The sequence below is a fragment of the Podarcis muralis genome, chromosome 13, assembly GCF_964188315.1.
Source record: "Podarcis muralis chromosome 13, rPodMur119.hap1.1, whole genome shotgun sequence".
NCBI lineage: Eukaryota > Metazoa > Chordata > Lepidosauria > Squamata > Lacertidae > Podarcis > Podarcis muralis.
This window is the reverse complement of record NC_135667.1, coordinates 30521067-30544369: the sequence shown is the minus strand read 5'-3', so window position 1 is coordinate 30544369 and position 23303 is coordinate 30521067. Positions and strand designations below refer to the sequence as shown.

Here is a 23303-nt window from a genome sequence, read left to right as displayed (position 1 = left end):
CTAGCCTGAAGCTGCCTTATACAGAACCAGACCATTGTTCCAGTGAGCTCTGCACTGTGGACACTGGCTGGCAGCACCTCTCCAGGATAGTAGGCAAGAGGTTGGTCTCTCCTAGCCCTACCTGGAGATAAGGTAAAGGTAAAGGGACCCCTGACCATTAGGTCCAGTCATGGCCGAGTCTGGGGTTGCGGCGCTCATCTTGCTTTATTGGCTGAGGGAGCCGGCGTACAGCTTCCGGGTCATGTGGCCAGCATGACTAAGCCGCTTCTGGCGAACCAGAGCAGCGCATAGAAATGCCGTTTACCTTCTTGCCGGAGCGGTACCTATACATCTACTGGCACTTTGACGTGCTTTCAAACTGCTAGGTTGGCAGGAGCAGGGATCGAGCAACGGGAGCTCACCCCATCGCGGGGATTTGAACCGCTGACCTTCTGATCAGCAAGCCCTAGGCTCTGTGGTTTAACCCACAGTGCCATCCGCGTCCTACCTGGAGATGCCAGGGACTAAACCTGAGACCTGAGACTTCTGCATGCAAAGCAGTGGCTCAGCTGCTGAGCTATCTATCCCCTTCACCAGAAGAAAGTCTACTGAAAACACACACACAAACACAAATGATCTTTAAAAAAAAAAACCTTTGCTTACAGAGCAGCTGGGCATACTGCATACCAGAGTGCCAGCGAGACCCCAAGACATCTGCCATCTTTATTTGCCCAGGCTTGTTTAAGTTTTGATATCTACCCAAGCTGTTGTGGCCAACAGATTTCAGGCAGGGCTGAGGGCCCAATCCACATCCAATGCACTGGGCTCAGAAAAGCCTGTTATTGCTCATCAGAGCAAGCCCTGCCACAAGGGTGCCAACTTGAATAAAATATTGGGGAGGGGGGGCAGGTAAGCCCTGCCACATATAATTGATCACATGATGTGATGCACGCACACACACACACATACCATTTGAATGGCAATGCCCATCATCTTTAGGGTGGGTTCGGCCCCCTCAAATATTTTATTGGGTGGGGGCAAAGCCCCCTTAGCCCCTAGGAGTTGGCTCCTATGCCCTGACAACAACAGCCAGAGTTTGAGGTTCCCTCTGCCCCCCCAAGTCTGAAATCCAGCCCAAATCTGCATTCACACTTACAAAGAAGCAGATGCAAATATAATGCAAATTTGTGCGATGACACAAGTTTTTTAAGAACCTTGCACCATCACCATCCCTGTTCAGCAGGCACCTCCCATACTATTCAAAGCATATGTTTTCAGCCATTATGGACAGAGACTTATAACTACGGTAAATCATGAAAGTGGAGATTTGCAGAATGCTGAATTCTGTTGTTAATAATAGTCATCATCATCATCAGTAGTTTTTCGGTGCTGGCATAGAACACACCCAGCCATGAGATAATTTTATTCCAGGAGGAGGGAACACTCCCCAAAGCTTAGCGCACAAATTTATTGTGAAAACAACGGAGTCAAGCATTCTGCTAGCATTATGCCAGTACTGTATTGTGCCAGCTGCACTGGCTGTCACATTTGTTTCAACTTAGACGGTTGATTTTGTCCTTTGAATTATTTTTTAACAACAATAATAGCACACACACCCCAAACCACATTTCCATCTCTTTAGCCAAAATCATGCATCTTAAAAAAACTGTAAAAAACTTGCACTACAGAAACCGGTTTTCTGCAAGGAGTAACAGTCACAGACACTCCCACTTTCTCTGTTTGCTTAAAACCACTCAGTGAACCCTCAAGACTACAGTGGTACCTCAGGTTAAGAACTTAATTTGTTCTGGAAGTCTGTTCTTAACCTGAAACTGTTCTTAACCTGAAGCACCACTTTAGCTAATGGGGCCTCCTGCTGCCGCCGCGCCGCCACTGCACAATTTCTGTTCTCATCCTGAAGCAAAGTTCTTAACCTGAAGCACTATTTCTGGGTTAGCAGAGTCTGTAACCTGAAGCATATGTAACTTGAAGCATATGTAACCCGAGGTACCACTGTACCGGAATTTGAACCCAGATTTTCCAGATCCTAAGCTTTTTCCAGGTAACAATTACCTTTTTCATTCCCCCACATCTGAAACTCAACAGTGTCAGCTACGTAGGCCAGAAGACTCGCTCCATTTATAAACTGCTCTCTTCCCACTTTCCAACCAACAGTTAACAATATTCACATAGAACGCAAGAAATGCTTCAAAGGTGTTTTTTTTATAATGCAGTGTGTGAAAATGCTCCACTCTAGCCTAAGGGCCAAGTAGATGGTATAAATTGCATTTACTAAATTTGGTTCCTGGCAGGGACAAGTCCCGTTCCGAAGCAGAAGCAGAAGCGTGTTGGTGCTAAGCGAAATGCATGTTGTCTCGAGCTGGAAAAGAATAAAAAAGGAAAAACAGCCAGGCCAAGATGGGATTGAAGGAGACATTTCCGGTGCTCAAACAAGCTACTCTACGGAGTCAATCTTGCCCTATTTAGCCTCTCTCTAAGGGAATGTCAGTTCCAATCAGATTTGCATCACTTCCCCACACACACCTTTTGCCCAAGGCTCCTTAACAGAGGTTGGCTTCATGGTCTTTCTTTGCAAGGGAAAATCTGACATCTCTCAATACAAGAGACTGAAGGAAGTGACCTCTCTCCCCTCTTAAAGCCAGGAACTGTGCAGCGGAGCCACTGAAAGGGACCGACAACAGGATGTCAATTACAAAATGGTTATCTATAAGTGTGGCGTCTTATGGATGTACAGGGTGGGTTTGATTGAAATCAAATCGATTTAAATCACGATTTAAATCAGTACTCAGCAAGACTTGATTGAATTCTTTTTTCTTTTTCTTTTACAGAAAGACTCATTGTTGCTGGTATAATCTTAATATTAAACAACCAGATAAAAGTTTCATTTTTGGAATAATAAATTTTTAGAGTAGTTTTCATAGTTATATCAAAAATTGCTGGTTCGGTTATACTATTAGAAATACATTGACAGATAATTATGAAATTATTGTGAGGTTTAATAAGTTAAATATTTATATTTGGACAACTTTTCTGCTGTACTTTACTGGAAGGAGAAAAATAATCATTTCCTTAAAAACAATTTAAACAGTTTATTTAATTTAAACAGTAACGTTATAGCAAATGTATAATGTATAATGTTTGTTGAGTTTTAGCACACATGAAAAACTTAAAACAAATCCTTATTTCCTGATGAATAGCCTTTGGACTATAATGTAACTTAAATAGAAAACTATCTTTAGAAAGATTTTTCCTCCAAAAGCATTTTATTTTTAAAATCCAATGTAAATCAAAAAACCCCGATGTAAATCAAAAAAACATCCTTTCTTAATTTTTTTTAAAAAATCATTGCTTTTTATCCACTCTGTGGATGTATGTTAATGAGGGACAGGAAGAATTCAACATACGTTTGTCAGAAGAAAATAAAAAGAATATGTTTCCACCATGGCCTCTGTTGGGCTGAAGTGCCTTTATGATGAATGTTTCATCCAATGTGATTCAACCTGTTCTCCAAAATTTTCAGCACAATAGTAAGCTGTTTTGTTTCTAAAAGGCACTCAAGGTCATGCGTGAAGTAGGTAGTTAGGGAACTCTGGAGAAACCTTCCCTACAAAGGCGGAGAACTTCCATTATTCTTGGATGTCGGCTGTTATGTACTGAAGTTCTCACCCTGGGCCAGCAGGGGGATACTGTAGATAGTTATGCAAATGAAGGATCGAAAGTGACGTTCAGTGATTGGATAGTTTGTATGCAAATGAAGGATCGAAAGTGACATTCAGTGATTGGATAGTTTGTATGCAAATGAAGGATCGAAAGTGCCATTCAGTGATTGGCTAGTTTTAGAAAATGGCAACAGTTACATTGTTCTGGAGCTCTGTATAAGCAGGCTGACTGAGCTCCTCAGTTAGTTCTGTTCCAGCTTACAAATAAAGAGCTGCTTTGGAGAAATCGCTGTGTCGTCTGCTATGTCAACCCACAACTTAACATCGGCCATGTTGGATGAAGCTGATAGGGGAACCGCAGCTTGAGGGCCTAGATCTAGGCTGTATTTGGATGCTGCCTTATGCATAGTTAAACCACTGATCCATCCACCTCAATATTGTCCATATCAAGGATAGCTCTTGTCCTGCCGACGTTGGTCTCCTGACTCCCAGCATGACCAACGGCTAGGGATTATGGCAGCTGGAGTCCAACCACATCTGGAGGAAAACACATTGGCTACCTCCTGTCTATGCAGACTGACAGGAGTGATTCGCTGCCTTGCCTGGAAACACCAGGGCTCAACCTGGGACCTTATTCAGGCAAACCATGTGATCCACCTCAGAGATACGACCCATCCCACTAGGAAATCAGCTGTAAACAGTTGCCTCTAAATTTCCATTTTGTTCAAGCACAATCTGCTGTAGGTGAGGGGAAAGAATATTTCACATTCCACCGGATCGAATAGAGATCCAAGATCCAGAAACCACGTTGCCCTTCTTGGGGGCTTTTGTCCCTGCAACCGTTCCAACAGGAGTTATGCACTGTGCTAATACAGTGATACCTCGGGTTAAGTACTTAATTCATTCCGGAGGTCCATTCTTAACCTGAAACTGTTCTTAACCTGAAGCACCACTTTAGCTAATGGTGCCTCCTGCTGCCGCCGCGCTGCCAGAGCACGATTTCTGTTCTCATCCTGAAGCAAAGTTCTTAACCCGAGGTAATATTTCTGGGTTAGCGGAGTCTGTAACCTGAAGCGTATGTAACCTGAGGTACCACTGTAGTCTGAAATAAAGGGAGCAGAGAAATGTCCAAGCAAGGGGACACCAGAGATCCAGAACGCTCTGAAGGTTTCACTCAGAGCCACGGTCCCAAATAAGTCCCTCCTGCTCACCTCGGCTTCTCACCCTTACGCTGTTGGGTTCAAGCAACTGCAGATCATTGCCCTGCAGAGCTAAGCCTATCTGTTCCCAGCCACAGCCGTCTGACGCAAGGAAAGTAGGTTAGCTGGAACTATCGGAGACGACATCAAATCCCATTATGCACTTCTCGGATGAGGCTGTTACGCGATGGAGTCGGGCCACAGTCAAAGCGGTTATGATCCCTGTCCACTCCCCCACCCAGCCAGGCGGGACGTCCAGTCCTTCCCCGCCCGGCTGCCATTAAAGCAAGCCAGCCGGCTAACCCCGCCTCCTTTCTTTCTCGCGTGCGTGCCTAGTGGCATGTCTGCACAGCGGGGAGACGCCATGATGGTCCTGCAGTCGGCATGCCGCCCTGCCTGCCCAGCCCCCTTCGTGCCATACGGGGACCCCCTCCCTTTGGCACCTCATCATCCATGTGAGCCATAATTGGAAATAATTGGAGCATGAATTCCAGCAGAGCAGGGATAAACAAGACAGCTGCGTAGATGCCCAAGGCCCTTGTTCACCTAGCTATTCCCGTGCATAGCCAGAAGGGACTTGCAGTTCTACCCTCTCCTTCACTTCTGTATCACAAACATAGGAAACAAGTCAGTGTCCAAGATTTTAAGGATTCGGACATTCCAGTCTTTCCGGGTCTAGCATTACAAAATATGCTCCCTTTGAAAACACATCAGGCAGTCCTGTTATAAGCCGTAACATTAAAAGTAAACAGTATTGACCTACTTTGCAGGGGTGTGGTGAGGATTACTAAGTGCAAGGCATGTGAAGCACCGTTGCTAGTGGGATTTCCAAAACTGAAGTTTTTAGGGGCACGTTACTAATATGCTTCCCTTTGCGCCTTCCGTTTTTCGCCCTCCATCGGAAAGGCTGGTCTACACATTATAGCTAGTGCATCAAGAGCACCCTGTTGTCAAAGGGTGGTTCATTACACATATCAGGCAGCTTCCATTATTTACTCTAAACATTGGTACACCCCCAGCTTTCAGACATGTCTGCTCCCAACAATTTTGATATTACATGTCGCTCCCTTTTTGGTGGGTTGGTGCACAGGGGAGATAAGAGTGACCTGATGAACAAGAACCAGAATGCTGGCAATACTTGTGATCCATAGATCACAACTCAGTCTGCAGGAGGATGCAGGAATGTTCAATCCCTGGCATCACCAGGTAGCAGTGCTAGAAACTCAGATAGGTAAGCTAGGCGCCAAATGCTACCTTAAACCTAGGTTACAGTTGCCACAATGGAACGTCCAGGTGCCATTCCCCTCCCCGCTGGATGAATATTGATAATATTGCTCATTTCCTTTCTATACCTCTCTATATTTTAAGGAACAAATCTCAAAGTGGTTTACAACACATTAAAACATTACACAAAACAATCCAGAATAAAACTAGTTCAAGCTTCAAGGAAAATATTTCAGGTCCTCTAGGCATCCAGAGATTTTCGTGTGGTCACATTTGGACCCATGGCAATTGCAAAATGCACCTGGCGAATTTCGAAAACTGTCCAAGCCTGAAATAAGGGCATGTTTAAGTGATTAATGAATAACATTGTTTTTAAGCACTTCATCAAGGCTTTTAAACAGGTGAAATCCTTGCAGCCATGGAGGAATATGGCTTCCAATGGGTCCACAGAGCTCAGATCAACAAGTTCAAGTCTTGCCTCCCGGCTAAATCCTCCACACACACACACACACACACATATACCCCCCGCATACATCACACCAAATAATCTATATAGTACACAGCACAAGATAACATAACACCATACATTTCAAGCAAGCCAGGAAACTTTCAATAGGCTTAAGAATGGCAAGCTGAAAGAAAAATCTGTAGCCCCAAACTCAAAGTCAGTGTGCTGGCAGGAAAATGACTCCCTCACCCCACATAAAGCAGAATTAGAATTCCTAAGCATCAAGCAAAACACAGCCACTAGGTCTTCCCAAAAGGAAATCAATTTCTGTTTCAGCATTATTTTAGTTTATTTACAAAACTTCCTTCCCTCCCTTCACTGTCAAATAATCTTAGGGCAGGACAAAGCAATAAAACCGACATTTTCTATATATATAAAAAATAAATCAATAAGCACTAAAACAGAAATATTGTCCTCCTGTCTCTCATTGTAACGGTCCTCAAATACCTTGGAGAGAAAATACCCCCTCAATACTTCAGAAGGAAGATAAATGATCAGTATTTATTTTATCTTTATTGAGCTTTCGGATTAAGGCCTTTATTTAGGCCTTAATCCAGGAGCTTAATAGTGATAAATGAAACAATGGGCAGCTACCGTGAGGTAAACTTCAAAATGGGATGCGGGCAGAAGGCATCCTTGATCCCTTTCGCAGCCAGACGGTCAACCCAAATCTCGGCCCACGAAGCAGGTCAACTCGAGACACAAAAGCCCCAAGGAAAAGGAGGAAACAGGTAGCTGGGAACAGAATTGTTTGGATGTTGATTTAAGTATTGGTGGATATTCCAGATCCTACATAGGTATGAGCGTATTGGCTGATCTCATGGACACTGTCTCCAATGATGTTTTAGAAAATAATAACAGTACAGTGTAGTCTGAGATATATATATATATATATAGAGATATATAGATGATATAGATAGAATGCCAAGGCATCTTACACACACACAAAAAGAGCAACCAATCTTACACACGCATGCCATCAAATTAGCAGAGAAGGATGGTGCATTAGAGTGAATGAGAGCCTGCCCCACCCACCTGAGTTTGCTCTCAGGCTCAGCCAGCCCCTACCTGACTGCCTTCTTTCTTGCAACCAATCAGAGAGTGGTGGCATTAGCTCTGGCGCCCCCTACTGTTGATCTCCCTGCCTCCCACCCTACCAGTCCCCATTGGCACCAGCTCCGCCTTCTCCCTGTCTTCTGCTCTACCTGTCCCCAGCCAGCACCAATTGAAAGAAAGAAGCCAGCTATTAAAACCTAACAGTGATGCTAAACTACTGGAGGTGCAAGGGGCCTTGCTCACACCAAGGCTGATATACTACAATACCTAGGAAACAATGCAGCACATTCAGACAAATTACCCAAGACTTCAACTAGTGAGTTTCCTTGTCTTATTTGCAAGGCTGGTCTACCTTATCCTGCCCAGGGACCACCACACGATTGGTAGGACACCTGCTTTTTGCAGAGCATTCCTATGATTCATCGAGTGGACATTCCTACCCCACACCTCCAAGTTCATTAAAAAACCCATGGAAAAAATAATATGGAGCCAAATTCACACAAACAAGTTCAATGGTTCGATCATAGCCCAACTATGGCATTGCATGTAGGAAAGAGCCATTGCATTTCAAACCTCAAAGGCAGTGCTCCCCCATCACCTGGAATCCTTTCAACCACAAGATAATTTATTTTCCGACAAGGCAGCCATAAGTGCAGGTGCTGAAAATCTAATGCTGAGTCATCAAGAGAGGCATATGTGAATTCAGCTCTATTGAACTCGCAGCGTCCCATTGCACACATGGCAATTTTTTATATGAACACAGAAAAAAATGTATATATTCAACAACGAAAAGAACCTGCAGTCTGTCCCCAGTTCTCTTGGCAAGTAATCCTGCATAATACATTTTTCTCCCAGAGCCAGGTCTTATTCCTATACAAAGATGTATGAAAGAACATATGAGGCCCAGAGATTGTGCAGATCCTCAGACGCCTCATTTATTTTTTAACAGAAAACGGAGCGCCTCCCTTTTCGAAGTCTGTTGTCCTTGATTGCCCTGCTTTTAGAGGGCCAACATTCTTCTACAGGAAATGTTGATTAAAACTCTTATTTACAAAACTTCTCTCTCTATAGATCAGGGAACCCTCTGCTCACCTCAAGCGTTTCATTGTTTTTCACACAAGGGAGACCACCCAGCCCCTCAAAATCACCATGCTTAATTACATTTAAACAAGGGTCTAATAGGAACACTTCTTTGTCAGTTTAATAGAGAGACAACTCTGAGGGGAAGAAAACAGCTATTCTCCTCCTCCCTCACTCCAAAAAAACACTTCCAGGGCTCTTTAAACTATCAGGCCTTGCCCCATTCCTCCCTATGAGATGCCAGTAAACAGTAATGAATTGCCACACACCCATATAATTTTTGTTTAACTGTCTGCATGGGATCTTAAACTCCAAATATCATGAAGTTTCACTTCCAGCTTCGCTTTGGTGGGTGGAGAAGAGAAAGAAGTGGGAATTAAGATGGAAAAATCTGCAAAGGTCATTTGATCTAATTCACCTGTTGAAAGGCAGGACAGACCATCTACCTACAATGGTGATCCCAGACTCCAGATTTCTCTCTACTCCCAACTGAGGAAGGTGTCAGTGTAGAGGTTAGTGTGTCCAACCAGTACCTGGGGTACCAGAGTTCGAATCCTGACTCAGCCACTTGGGTGACCTTGGGCCAGGCCTTGTTTCTCTACACAATCTCTCTCACAGGATGGTTGCGAGGCTAAAAGCAGAGGTGGGGGGGGGGGAGAGCTACGTGCACCACCTTGCACTTCTTGTGGGAAAAGTGGGATGGAAGTGCAATGCTAAATAAAACAAACAAGACTCAGAGGAGTAAACTAAGAGTCAGTCAGGACTTCTGGGTTCTTTTCTCAGCCTGAAGAGGCAAGCTCCAACAAAGTGGATTAAACCACTGAGCTGGGAGCCAGCTTTGTCCCTTAAAACTGGGTGCGCTCCTGGGGCCTTCAAGAGCATCCCTGAAAGGCAGGAACAAAACCAGGGAGGCTATTTCAGCCGTGACAACGAAATGGTGGAGAAAGCACACACCTGCAAGTGTGTGTCAGGTGGATGCTGAAGCTACAGGGGCAGAGCCTGGGTGGGGTTGGGAATGCCAGCCCTACAGAAAGCGGGAAAGAACAGTCACACTTCCTCGATAACCTTCTGGAAGAAAAGTGGGTTACAGGCAGTAACTGCCAGCTTCTCCCAGACACACACCTGCCCAGCATCTATTGCAGTCAGCTATAGCAGGGTCCAGACACTGCAGCCTCTCTCTCTGTGGCTGGGATTTGTTGGCCTGCTTTTTAAACTGTTTTTCGTTTTCCTTTTGTTTTGGTTTCATCTCGCTTTTGATTTTTGCATTGCATTATATTGTAAGTCGCTTTACATTTTGTAAAGGGAGAAAAAAAGTGGTGCGTAAGTCCAGTAAGTAAAATACTAACAGGCAAGCCTTCCAACAACTCTGTTCCATCTCAGCACACAGGTGGATGAAGATTTTTTATATATATATACATACACACCAGAAACCCATCGTCTATCCCTACCATATAGCATCTGGGTCCAGAGACAATGCTTTGCAATCTCCCCACCACCAAGTCAGATCGTCTGTTCACAAACATCTTCAGGAGCTCAAAGGAGACTGAAGGTCAGAGACCGCAATATCATTCCTGGCACCCGCGCTGCCCTCTCTTCCCAACCCTACCTCCCATTTATCCCCCTGCCTTCTTACCCTCCTCCAGCTCCTGGGATATCAAGTCCGTGTTATCAGCCAGCTCCGTGTTCCCGTTGACTTCGTCGTAAGAGGCAGGGCTGGTCCAGAATTCCATCCCCTGCGAGACCAGCAATTCCCCGACCTCCGTGGGCAACATGAATCTAACAGGAGGACACGCGCCTCTTCCTTTCCTCCCAGCAAGAGGCCAAACAGTTGTGCAAAGCAAGCAGAGGGGCTGCAAACGCGTGTATAAGCGGAGCAAACGCAACCCACGCTCCCCTCCTGCGCTGTTTTGCAATGCAGCCTCTACTTGCCCCTACCCACCCCTATTTATAGAGTCTGCTGTCCACCTGCTTGGGAAGAGTCCACTGTGGCCTCAACAAATAGGGGGGTCTACAGGAGGGAGGGGCGAAAATAGACCATTCGCACAGCTCAGAGCATCTCGTCAAAAGAGCTGCGCAAAGCACAGAAGGGCGCAGCTTGCTAGCTGAGAACCGAAGGCTTGGGTAGTAGAGTTGCAAATGGAAAATGGGGAATGGGCGGGGGACGGGGGGGGGGAGAAGCAGCCATCCTCCCCCTGTTGTTATGCAGCAGAATGGTCTATCCCACTCCCAGCTCCATCTTTATGCAGTATTTTTTTCTGAATGGGAGGGTGTGGGTTGGTGTGGTTTCAGCTATTTCACCACGGACACGCTTTCTTCCTCTCTGGATCAATTCACCCAAACTAACCACCACATGCTGATTTTGTACTCAGTAGCATAGATCAGTCGGACTCTTTACCCCATGCATAACAATGCATTGGGGAGGGGAAGGATAGATAGATAGATAGATAGATAGATAGATAGATAGATAGCCATATTTAATCGTCTTAGTGTTACATGCATCTGAGCAAAGGAGGCTGGAAAGGGTGTGAGGACTTATGTAAGCATGTTTACACACATAAGGTATTGGCAGTCTGCCTTTACTAGAAATTGTCAAGGACTAGAGATCTGGTAGTAGTTTCCAGTCTCTGAGCCCTTCCTGGGCTTGTATGTGGAGGAATCTTTTAATGGAATACTGATCAGCATTATCACCTGCTACTGCATGCAGTTTGGGCTGTTGTTAAAGGCAAAGGAGCTAGAGAAAACAAAACAAAAAAAAGTTGGTGGTCCTAACTTTGGTGTGAATGCATGGTGTGGTACTTAACAACAGTACAGCATACGGGCAGCGCCTCTTGAGAAGGATTTCATTATCTGCATTAGAGGGACTAGGGTAGTTTCTAAAAAGAGAGCAATCAGATTTCCATAGGCACTTTGTGGGGAGTGAAATAACTCAGTGTGGCATGACTGGGACTTTCCTGCGATGTATTTTAGGGACAGTTACAGGAGACTGAAGCGGATCCCAGTGTGATCAGGTTAAGCATTTGAGAAGTGGTTAAACGGGGGTCTCTAGGAAGAGCCTCTTCATGTCAAGCTGGTGTGCCTGTTGCTGCAACTTCGCTGCAGCCCATTGTGCAAACCCTGGGCAGACTCTCACCAAGGATCTGCCTTTGGAGTTAGCTAGGAATTATTTAAGCGCCCCCACCTTTTTATATAAAAGTAATCCATCATGATCAGTTTTCCCCCACCCTTGGGGAACTGCTAGTACTGCTGCTATCACTTTATATGGTTCTGTTGGCTCAATACCAGTCCCCTATGTCCAGGTCACCTACATATTGCATAGCGTAGGGTTTTGGCAGCTGCAGAGCTTCCATCAGACGTGGCATTTCAGGCAGCGTGAAAAGGTTTCGAGGGAGTTCTGAATAATTTACGTAGGGGCTTTAATAATGGAAGACATTTTTGCTGGAAGGAGGAGGAAGGGAGCTCTTGCCAAGGATTGTGGAGAATGACAGGGCAGCAGGAAAGACAGCAACATCACCAAGGTTTGCATTTTAGAGAAGAGGCAGCTCACCTGTGGCTCTCCATGTGTCTGGTGGACTACAACTCCCATAATCCCTGACTATTGGGCTCTGCTAGTTAAGGCAGATGTGAGCTGGAGTCCCATAATATGTGGATCCAGGGCCATGGGTTAGCCACCCTCTGTTTTAGAGGGAGGTTTGGATTTCGAGGGGATCAAAAATGAAGGTGCCAGATAAACTTCCCTGGGGATTGAACCTGTGACCTTCTGCATGCCAAGCATATGCTCTCCTGCTGAGCTACAACCGTTCCCCAGCACTGCACAGAAGGGAAGCAGACGGCCCTGTGTGGCTGAGACAGCTATAGATAGAAGCAAATATGGACAGAGGTAAGTGGCGCACAGGAGGCAGGTAATCCCCCTCCATAATTAGCTGTCCTGTTTTGGTTACAGTGCAATCTGCTTAGCTACCCAGGGGATCTTTGGAGAGGGAGATTAGATGGAGAGCTCAGTTTGGGGAGGGGGGTGTCACAATGCAAGCCATGCTTTCGAGCACACGATCCTACACATGCACAGCCTCAAATGCGCCCACCCACTCAGAAAAAGAACACACAGCATACTAAAGATAACTCAAAGAGAAGAACAAGGTAATTTTGGCCTAGGGCAGCAATACATCTTCGGCTGAAGAGCAGAACATGAACCCTCCCAGAACGGAGGCAGCCGGTGACAATTCTGGTGACTGCGGCAATTGGAGAAAGGAGCAGATCTTCATTATGCTGCTGGACCATACCTGTAAGTGGAGGGCTGTTCACACAACACGTTTTCCCTGCATGCCACAAGTTTACTCCCAAGGAACGAGTCCCCCAAACTGCTTGTGCGGATGTGGAAAGTGCTGCGTGAACAGCCCCCCCAAATGGTAAGAAGGCAACTTCTGATCCTAGACAATGGCTCCTACATGGGGAGCTAATGTCAATTCAAGCCGTTCCTCCTCTTCCTCCTCCCACTCCTTCTTTATTACCCTAAATTTGTATAGCGCCCTGTACTCACAGGTCTCAGGGCCCACAATATAAAACGCATCAGCTAGCAGTCTGTGTCTGAGCTGTACTACTTCAGACTGCTGGTAGGAGATCATGTCATTGCGAAAGCAAATAAAGTATCCTCCAAACAAACCCTCTAATACAAAAAAGTCCTTGCACACAGTAATGTAGCAGAGTGTTCTAGCCTTTTCCCTGACAGGGATGGGGAGGGGTGTGTGGCTGAATCTAGACACATGGGGGGGAAACCACCACTGTGAAAATGCTTTTTTTTATTAAAAAAAAAGGTTTAAAATTTATATTGAATTTGTCATTAGCTCACCATTGGCCATCTAGCGTCACATTTGTATAATGCACTTTAAGCACACTTAAAACGTTCTATTTGCAGCTGTATAGCTGAGTCCCATGTGTATCCATGCCTGGGTTGTGCCACTTCAGTCTGTTCACATGACTGAATGAGATTCCTGCATTGCAGGGGGGGGTTGGGCTAGATGACCCTTGAGGTCCCTTCCAGCTCTTCAATTATATAATTCATGTGAGCACAGTGGCAGAGTCCAGGCACACATTGCTAAACCCTACCTACTGTTATATGCTTTTCTGGGATTCCATTTATAGGAAGGCAGGCCACCTTTGTTGAATGGGGAGAGTGCTTTAGACAGCTGGGAAGGGGGGACCGCTTGTTCATTGTCCTTCAGAGTGCGCCTTCCCCCCGTTTAATGCAATTTCCTAGTCCCTTGTGGAATCAGGAAGGGCAGAGCAGCAGGAGGGTGGTGGGGTGTGTGTATTTAATAGCTGATAGTAAGAAGATGCCGCAGCTCAGACTCAGAAATAGCAGGGATGTTCTAGGAGTCCGGAAATCTCCCCGGCTAACCTTGTTAAGACACGATTAGCTCTTGGTGACCTTGTCCAGAGGGTAAGTAGGGTGGATACTGATTTAGGGCCACCAGCAGAGCTGTCCAGCTGGCTTTCATTTGAGCTGGAGGGGGCGCTTCCACCTCAGAACGAGTTTCCCAGGCAAGGACATAGGAACAGCTCCTTCTGGACCACCATTTTAGCCCAGAGTTCTCTTCTCAGAATCGCCAACCAGAGGCCAGCCAAAGGAATTAACCAGGCATATGTTAGTGAATATCATCCATTCATTTGTTGGGCTTCCTTGTTTTCACCTTTCCTCCCATGGAAACTCAGAGCCGCCCACAAAGTTATCCCACCCACCCCTAAGCAGCCATCACAACAAAACTATAAAGCATTAGTTAAAAACCTATATAGCAGAATCCACTGCATAAAAACATAAGCCCAATAGCTAGCAGTCAGACCTGGGTAGACTCGCATTCTTCAAACTACGTGCCAGAGGCTTGAATAAACTGCAATGCTTTTATTTGACATTTAAAAACCATCAGGGAGAGGAAAGAACCACACTTCCCCGGGGAGGGAGTTCCACGTATAGGGGCCACCAGAGAAAAGGCCCTGGCATGTGCCACCACCCTATGGATCGCTCCCACTGGTGGAACCACAAGCAGTGCCTCTCCTGCAGATCTCAAAGCAGGGGCTGGCAAGTAGAGGGAGGAACCTCTCAGTTGTTCATAGCTGGGATGTCACCTGCTGTACAAAGCTAAGAGCCACAGCTATTGTTGTGCTCATTTTTTTCATCTGGCCATGCCCCGTCTTGTCTCTAGTCCCACCCACCTTTTAAGCATGCGGCCTCCAAAAGATTGTCCATGAGGGTATGTGGCCCTCAGCCTGAGAAGGGGTTCCCCACCAACCTGTTCAGGGAGCACCCCCCCCCCAAGCTGCACACCTGTTCTTCAGGAGAAGTGCAGCTCTAGCCACAAAAAGTTGCCTACCCAACTCCTGAATCCAGGAGCCACTGGGATTCAGTCTCCAGGCCCCCATTACTGCCTTGAGACACTGGTCCTGCATCTGAATGGCCTTTCCTAACTCAGGTGGAATTGAGAGATAGGGTTGGGTATCATCTTCGTACTGCCAACACTCAACTCCATATCCCTGGATGACAGCTGCCTGCACACACAGAGATGTTGAAAAGCCCTGGAAACAAGCTGGAAGCCTGTGGAAAATATGTGGAAGCCAGCAGATCGGATCCAGGATGATGCCATGGGTCAATGGCACCCTAAGCCACAGAAGGATCAAGGAGAATCAACAAGGTCACACCCTCCCAGTAAAGGTAATCAGCCAGAGTGAGCAAGGCCATTTCAGTGCCAAACCCAGACTGAAAAGTGTCTAGGGCTTAGGGAGAAATTTGATTCAGTTCACATTTAAATGCCAACCAACCAAATTCGCATTTTACCAAAAGAATATGCAAACCAAAACACAGCCATCTTTTGAAATGCACATTTCTCCAAATTTTGAGCCAGGTGGGGATTTGAAGTCTGGTCTACCCAGATCCTAGTCAGCAAACTATTTCAGCAGGGGGCCAGTCCACTGTCCCTCAGACCTTGTGGGGGGCCAGACTATATTTTGGGGAAAAAACAATGAAAGCATTCCTAGGCTCCACAAATAACCCAGAGATGCATTTTAGATAAAAACACATATTCTACTCATATAAAAGTACGCTGATTCCCGGACTGTCCGCAGGCCAGATTTAGAAGGCGATTGGGCCGGATCTGGTCCCCGAGCCTTAGTTTGCCTACCCATGTCCTAGTCCAACCCTCTGACCACTGCACCACACAGGCTCTCAAGAGTTGTCTGTACACACGGGGTGGTGTGTTTTCAGACTAGTGTGCAACCGTGTTCTCTATTCCTATCGCCTCAATGCACGTATACACAGACCTTCATATCTATACCATGTCTGTATTTTGCAGAGGTGGCCAAGTTACCATCCTGCTTCCTCTTTTGCCTATTGGATTCTTAGACGAGTTAAACATGGTGAGGGAGAGTGGCACATCTCTGCAGAGCCAGTAGGTCTGCCCTACCAGGAAGTGACCTGAGAAAGCACTCTGTATACACATGGAGGCAGTGAGGGCATTCTCAGCACCAGACAAATTATAGCCATTCCAGCAGAATGAGCCTTAGATTGACAAATAGCCTAGGACAGGGTTGACATGGAGAGGGTGACATCATGTGTACAGTACCCTGAAAAGTTGCCTGCATCCGGTACTGTGTTCACATTATCCCACAGTGTGCATATGCCCCCTAGGGTCCCGGTTCCCCTGGAGGTCACTTACAGAAATACTCCAGGGTCTCCTCAGTCTGCTGCGGCGTGAGGCTGCTGGCAGCGTCGAGAGCGATGAGCGGCGTGTGAATCCAATCGCCGTGGTCGTACCCAAACACGGTGTCTGCCCGGAGTTGGTACAGGGGTAGCTGCTCTCCCAGGAGGCTGATGATTTCAACCTCGGGGACATTGGTGCTACTGCAGAGCTCTGTGGGGAAGAGTAAAGAAATATTATGGCTTCGGCTAAAAAGGATTTGGGAAGGACAGAAAAGGGGTCTTTGGTTCTGAGCCTTTGCCAACCCGGTGCAGTTCAGGTGTTTCTGACTCCCATCAGCTCCAGTCTGATAGATCTGCCCTGGAGAACCTTTGACTCTCTGAGATGCTGCTGGACTCCCCGATCCCAACAGTCACAGGCCTGATGGTAGTCAAGATACAAGCTAGAGCTACAGGTTCCCCACTGCCAGAGATAGAACCACCATATGTGGCCCCAGTGCCAGCTTTAAGCATTTACACACCCAAAGTGAGCTTTCCCACATGCACCCCTGTTTTGGACTAGCTCACCAGTACAAAGAGAGGCAGATTAGGAGCAGGAATGAGACAGGGCCCCACAAAATCTGCTGCTTCCCAAAGTGATTGCTCCCATATCTCCATTAAAATATCAGCCCTGGGATTAGGGTAGCCAGGGATGGAGGGGAGAGGATAAGGGGACTTGCTAACCCCCCCACTTTCTACACAACAAATAAAGGGGTGTGCAGGAACCCTGCCCTTCCCCACCCAACCTGTCACCTGGCTATTCTACCTGGGAAACACCATCCAACCGGGGGAGTCCGTACTGCAGGTATGGGGCACCCGTGGCTCTGCAGAACATACAGAATCATCTAGCCCAGTGTGGTGGTGTTGTGGTTAGCGTGTCAGATTAGGGTGACCAGGGTTCAAATCCCCGCTCAGCTGTGCAACTCCCTGGGTGGCCTTGGGCCAGTCACAGGTGCTTATCTTAACCTACCTCGAAGGGTTGTTGTGTGAGGATAAAATGGAAAAGGAGGGAGATACTACTTTGAGCTCCTTGAAAGAAAGGTGAGATATGAACATAATGCATACATGACCCCTGACCATTAGATCCAGTCATGACCGACTCAGGTTGCGGCGCTCATCTCGCTTTATTGGCCGAGGGAGCTGGCGTACAGCTTCCGGGTCACGTGGCCAGCATGACTAAGCCGCTTCTGGCGAACCAGAGCAGCGCACGGAAACACCGTTTACCTTCCCACTGGAGCGGTACCTATTTATCTACTTGCACTTTGACGTGCTTTTGAACTGCTAGGTTGGGAGGAGCAGGGACCGAACAACAGGAGCTCACCTCATTGAGGGGATTCGAACCGCCGACCTTCTGATCGGCAAGCCCTAGGCTCTGGTTTAACCCACAGCGCCGCCCATGTCCCAATGCATACATACATTCCATAAAAATATGGAGGTCTTTTCTTTTTAAGAACTTTTGGGGGTTTGTGAGTGGGGGAGCTGGCTTCCTTTGCAGTTTGTGAGTTGACTCACGTGCTCGAGATCTGGAATAATTAGCATGGTATAGGGAATTTTCTGCAATGTAATAAATATACAATACTAATTCCGGCCCATTTTCTGTAATTGCGAAACCTGGAACGTGAGGGTGTGCAGAAGGGCCACACACATCCCCTTTTTCGAGAATGTCTAGCAATTGCAAAGAGAGCAGCTCTGCTTCTTTGCCTCTTTGAACCAGCAATAAACCGCTGCTTTCTCTCCTACTGAAAGAGAACTGCTGCCTCCTTGTGGGCAGATGTGGGTAGATAATGCGGCAAGAAAGAAATTGGAGGTTTTCAGGGGGAGAGAACCGGAGTCAGGTAACAACTATTCCAGAGGGACGGAAGTTGGTTTGAATGAGGAGTTGCTGCTCCTGTGTGTGAATGCTCATCCAGTCTTGTTTTCAGTCAAGCAGCTGCTGCAAGGTTTTGTAACTGTTCCGAAAAGCTGCAAAACTGGTTTAGCAAGAGGCAGCAGGAAGAGAGGGATGCCTTGTGCAGCAGCCGCCACAGATGCCAGCTGGTGCCTTCCATCTGCTTGGCATCACGCAGTTGAAGGCTGCTGATCACACTGGTAAGCCAAGCCTCTCTCAAACCACTTCCAGCTCCCTTAAAGGCTATTATCTGCCTCCAAGCTCCTCGGCTCATGAGAGAAAGTTGATTAACAGTGGCCTTCGTTTTCAAACTTTCTTCAAGGAGTATGGGATTCAGGTATAAATGGGTGGGTGGGTGTAAATCACAGCAGGATTGCCTTGCTGAGTTATGTCTCCATGATACCACTTTGAACAGCCATGGCTTCCCCCAAAGCATCCTGGGAAGTGTAGCTTGTTATGGGTACTGAGAGGCTGTGAGAAGATCCCTATTCCCCTCAGAGCTACAATTCCCAGAGTTTCCTTGGAAGAGGGATTGACTGCGAAAGCACTCTGAGAATTGTAATTCTGTGAGGGGAATAGGCACCTCCCCTCAAAAAACCCTCTCAGCCCCCTTAACAAACCACAGCTCCCATAATGCTTTGGGGGAAGCCATGGTATCATAGCGCTTTAAATACAGTGGTACCTTGGGTTACAGACGCTTCATGTTACAGACACTTCAGGTTACAGACTCCGCTAACCCAGAAATAGTACCTCGGGTTAAGAACTTTGCTTTAGGATGAGAACAAAAATCGTGCTGCAGCGGCACGGCGGCAGTCAGAGGCCCCATTAGCTAAAGTCGTGCCTCAGGTTAAGAACAGTTTCAGGTTAAGATCGGACCTCCAGAACGAATTAAGTTCTTAACCTGAGGTACCACTGTATATGGTGCCTTGCCCTTACACCTTGTCAGTTTTCGGAAAGCAGAGCTATGTTCTAACACTTGGCAGAAGGACCACAAGAGCCTGTGGCTATACCATAGAGGCCTGCCAAACAGGAGTGCCATTGGGGGGAGGCGGGGGGCTGAGTCCCCCAAAAAAATTCAAGGAGGGGGCCAAGCTCCCTCAATATTCTGCAGCTGTGGTGGGCCCTGTTGGGCCTTCCCAAGGCTGCGGCAGGCCCACAAAAAGTTGGGCAGAACCAGGCACGTGTGCTGCCAAATGCCACTGGATTTTAACCAATGTTCAACCCTAGCCAGCATGAGCAACCTTCAGGGCTCATTTACTTATTTAATAAAATTTATACACTGCTTGATTGTTAAAACAAAAACAAAAACAAAACCTCAAATTGGTTTGCAAAAAGGAAAAAACAATAAACTCAATTTTAAAAATTGCAACAACACTGTAAAACATACAAAAGTTAAAATAGCAAAGCAGATTATAAATTGACTCAGCTTTCTAAGCATTTAGGCAGACTTGTCTAAATAAGAATGCTTTCAGCTAAGAAGAGCGCAGTGAAGATGCCTGCTTGATATCCATAGGCAGGGAGTTCCAAAGTGTCGGTGCTCTTATGTATTCAGTGGCCTGAGCTTGAGTCTGGACTAAGGAATTTGAGCCCCCGTGTTCTGATTTGATACATGATATCCAATCCCAGAACATTTCAGGATTTGGGAATCTGCCACTGGCCCTTAAACTCTGAGTCATGATTCGCAGCTTGGAAGTTTAGACAGCCAATCACGTTGGGAGTGGGAGTAGCCCAGACCTTCAGAAATGTATATAAGCAGTTGTTTTGCCCCTGTTGTCCAGTTCTGTTCAAGTAGAGGTTCTTGCTGTTATCACTGTGTCTTGCCTCGTGGGAACCCACCTACACTTCTGGTGCTGCCATGCCAAATGACCAAGTTCTTACCAATGCAGCACGGGTATTATGCAGCACCAGTGGCAGTGCCAATTCCGCTGATTGAAGCAGTCGTGTGGGCACACATGATGGTAAGGCCATCTCGTAGGTCAAACCGGTCCCAGGTATGAGAGCTGCAGTAGTCCATCAGCATCAGGAGGGCCACATGTACCTCCTCCTGCTACACAGAGACCTTAGAAATCCACACAGAAGGAAGGTCCACAGTTGTCCCATATCCTGGGAGCCTCATTGTAACAGCCGGCAGCCGGTGGAGAATGATTCATTGGGGAAAGCAGGGCAGCTTGAACTGAAAGACAGACTCAGCGCAGCCCATTGGGCTTGCCAGCACTAGTCCCAATGGCAAACAGACATCCTTTTTTCCGTATCGGCTCCACCCAGGCACAATGGTTCGATTTCATTTTAATCAGAAGTTGCCAACTTAGGCGTGATTGGAGCCAAACCAGCTATCTTGGCAGGGAGTGGCGCAGTCTGATCTCCTGGAGAACTGCAGGCCTGTACTTGTGAAGACTGTTCTCAGGATCTGGGTTCCCTTTCCTACAGGAAATTGTTCAGGGCTTCTTTAAGGTGGCAAAGATTGAGAACGGCCACAGCTGCTGGGACCAGAGCAAAGTTTTCTGGTGAATCCCATGCCCACAGGCAGGATTGTCTCTCTCTGCCAACTTTCTTTTTTCACCCTAGGAAGGTTCCTGTATCTCTAACAGGTAGAAATTCAACAGGCTTCCCATCTCTGCAACTTTGTGCAGGGGAAATGTTGCACCCACTAAATTCTGCCTCCCTTACAAACAGTCCTAAGCCATATTCCTACTCAACTCTAAAGTCCCTTTTAAAGCTGGGATGGCTCAGTCAGCAGAGCACAAGACTCTTAATCTCTGGGTTGTGGGTTTGAGCCCCATGCTGGGCAAAAGATTGCTACATCGCAGGTCTAGATGACGATCACAGTCCCTTCCAACTCTACAATTCTATGATTCTATGAAATGGGTGTGGCTTATAAGAGCTGGAGTTCTTGCTTGCTGCAGTTCTTGTTTTGCTCTCCTGGTGCATTACATCTACAGCTGCAAACTTTTTTTTTTTTTACAGCTGCTTTTAAGCCAGCCACTTCTCCTGTGCCATGATCTGCAAACTGCAGAAGGCGAAGACGCAATCTCCATGCTGTAAAACAGGGTTCAACCTACAGGTTTTGTTGAACTCCAATCAACCCTAATTGGCACGAACGCCGGTCAGCATTGGACAAAAGTCCAGCAGGAACCAGAGTGCCTCCGGTTCTCCATCCTTGCTGTCAATAAAGCTACTGTAAAAGGCAAAGCAGCAGCCTAGGGTGGTCTTTTTTCTAAGTTAGTTGCCATCGTATTTACAAGTGGATAGAAACTGCCATGGGGGAACGGGTCTCTCCAGTGGGCATCAAGTTAGATTCTAGGTTTTCTGGGTTGGTGCATGGGCCAAATAGGATAAGGACCCCAACTTTGGGACTGTCCCTGCTGTTGGCAGAAAGGTCATATTTCCATAAAGCATCGTTTCATTTCCTTAATTGAAGATAGTGCAATGCCCTTCCATTCCCAAAGAGGGCTTGTGTCATAGTGGAGAGTTTAAGTGGGCAAGCTGTGAACCAGGAAGTCCCTGGCTCAAATTGCACCCCGAGGATAAACTTTAGGTGAGTTGCTGTTATCTCAGCCTTAGTCCTGAACTTGCAATGCGAAGATAATAATACGGACCTTCCTCTTTATGTGTGAGATAATGTGTGAGATAATATTTCTGGCTGCGGTGGTACCATCAGAGCAATGTCCTGAGCCCCATTAAGAAGAATGAGCAGGATCCCCCCCCCAAATGTAACAGGAGTGGCTTAACACATTTCACATGAATACCCCTAAGGAGACTTACTTCTGAGTAGACATGCATAAGATTGCGCTGAATAAGAACACATGCAAAATAAACTATTCCAGTTCAATTACTTGTGAGGAAAATAGGAATTATTCTGAGAACTTTTTTGAAGGGCATATACAACTTTACAGTAGTACCTTGATTCTTGAATATAATCCATTTCGGAAGTCTGTTCGACTCCCAAAACCGTTTGAAAACCAAGGCATGGCTTCCAATTGGCTGCAGGAGCTTCCTGCACTCAATCAGAAGCCGCATTGGATGTTTGGCTTCCGAAAGACGTTTGAAAACCGGAGCACTTCCAGGTTTTTGCCATTTGGGAGCTGATTTGTTCATCAACTAAGCCCTTCGAGAACCAAGGTTCCACTGTATATTGAATTTATACTCATTTAACAGCTAAGGCTTCTTCCAACACACCCACCCACCCCGAGAATTGCAGCAGGCTTCTAAGAATCCTTTACTGTACATCTCTAGCGCTGCCCTCCTTCCAGAACTACATTTCCCTGAATTCCCTGAGGAAAGAAAAGCACTCTCTGATAGCACTTTAAACAGTCATGGCTTCCCACAAAGAATGCTGGGATCTGTAGTTTGTTAAGGGGGCTAAGCGTTGTGAGGAGACCCCTGTTCCCCTCACAGAGCTGCAATTCCCAGAGTTCCCTGTGAAGAGAGGTTGGCTGTCAAAATACAGGCGTGCTCCCCTGGCAGTACCCACCAGTGAGGGTGGTTGCATCATGTTGCTTCCGTCGCCCATCCGGGGTTGAGGCAGAAGCTGCCGGTGCTTCGCTGAGGAGGAAAACGGGCTGGCTACTATCAGGAAGGCTCCGGCCTGGCTGTGCCTGCTCCAAAGCTGATGTGTCCAGTTTGGCTGGTGTCACGGGGGGTGGGGGGGCAGGATGTAGCTGTCACGTGCGCCACACAGTACCAGGTGTGGGTAAGGGAGAATGGTGCAGGACTCTACCTCTGCTCCACACCTAGGGAAAGGTAAAGAAAAAGCGTTAGCATACCCTCCGAGCGTCCTGTTTTTGCAGGGACAGTCCAAGAATTATGAAAGCTATCATCCCAGCTTCTGATTTGAACCCGGAATGTCCCTATTTCCATCGCCGCTGAACTCCGGGAGAAGGATGAGCCGGCACTCGTTCTGAGAGGCGTTGTACCGAAGTGACTTCAGAGCAACCCATTGCAATCTATTGCAGCCTAACAAGATGGCCCC

The 23303-nt window shown here is 46.8% G+C and overlaps 1 protein-coding gene across 5 annotated transcripts in view; it reads right to left on the bottom strand.

The window, feature by feature from the left end:
* HAP1 (huntingtin associated protein 1) overlaps positions 1 to 22991 on the bottom strand; it is a 45397-nt gene extending 22406 nt beyond the window's left edge. For 2 of the 5 annotated variants that reach the window (XR_013390416.1, XM_077917302.1), the window contains exon 1: positions 10360 to 10993. Coding sequence is in view for 3 of the 5 variants with exons in the window: in XM_077917302.1 (XP_077773428.1) it covers positions 10360 to 10498 (139 nt within the window). In the remaining 2 variants the exon portion in view is untranslated. Of the gene's footprint in view, positions 1 to 10359; positions 10998 to 16426; positions 16622 to 22805 lie in introns of those variants that run through there. The other 3 variants (XM_077917300.1, XM_028702618.2, XM_077917301.1) reach the window with 3 other exon arrangements.
* Positions 22992 to 23303: the final 312 nt, after the last annotated feature.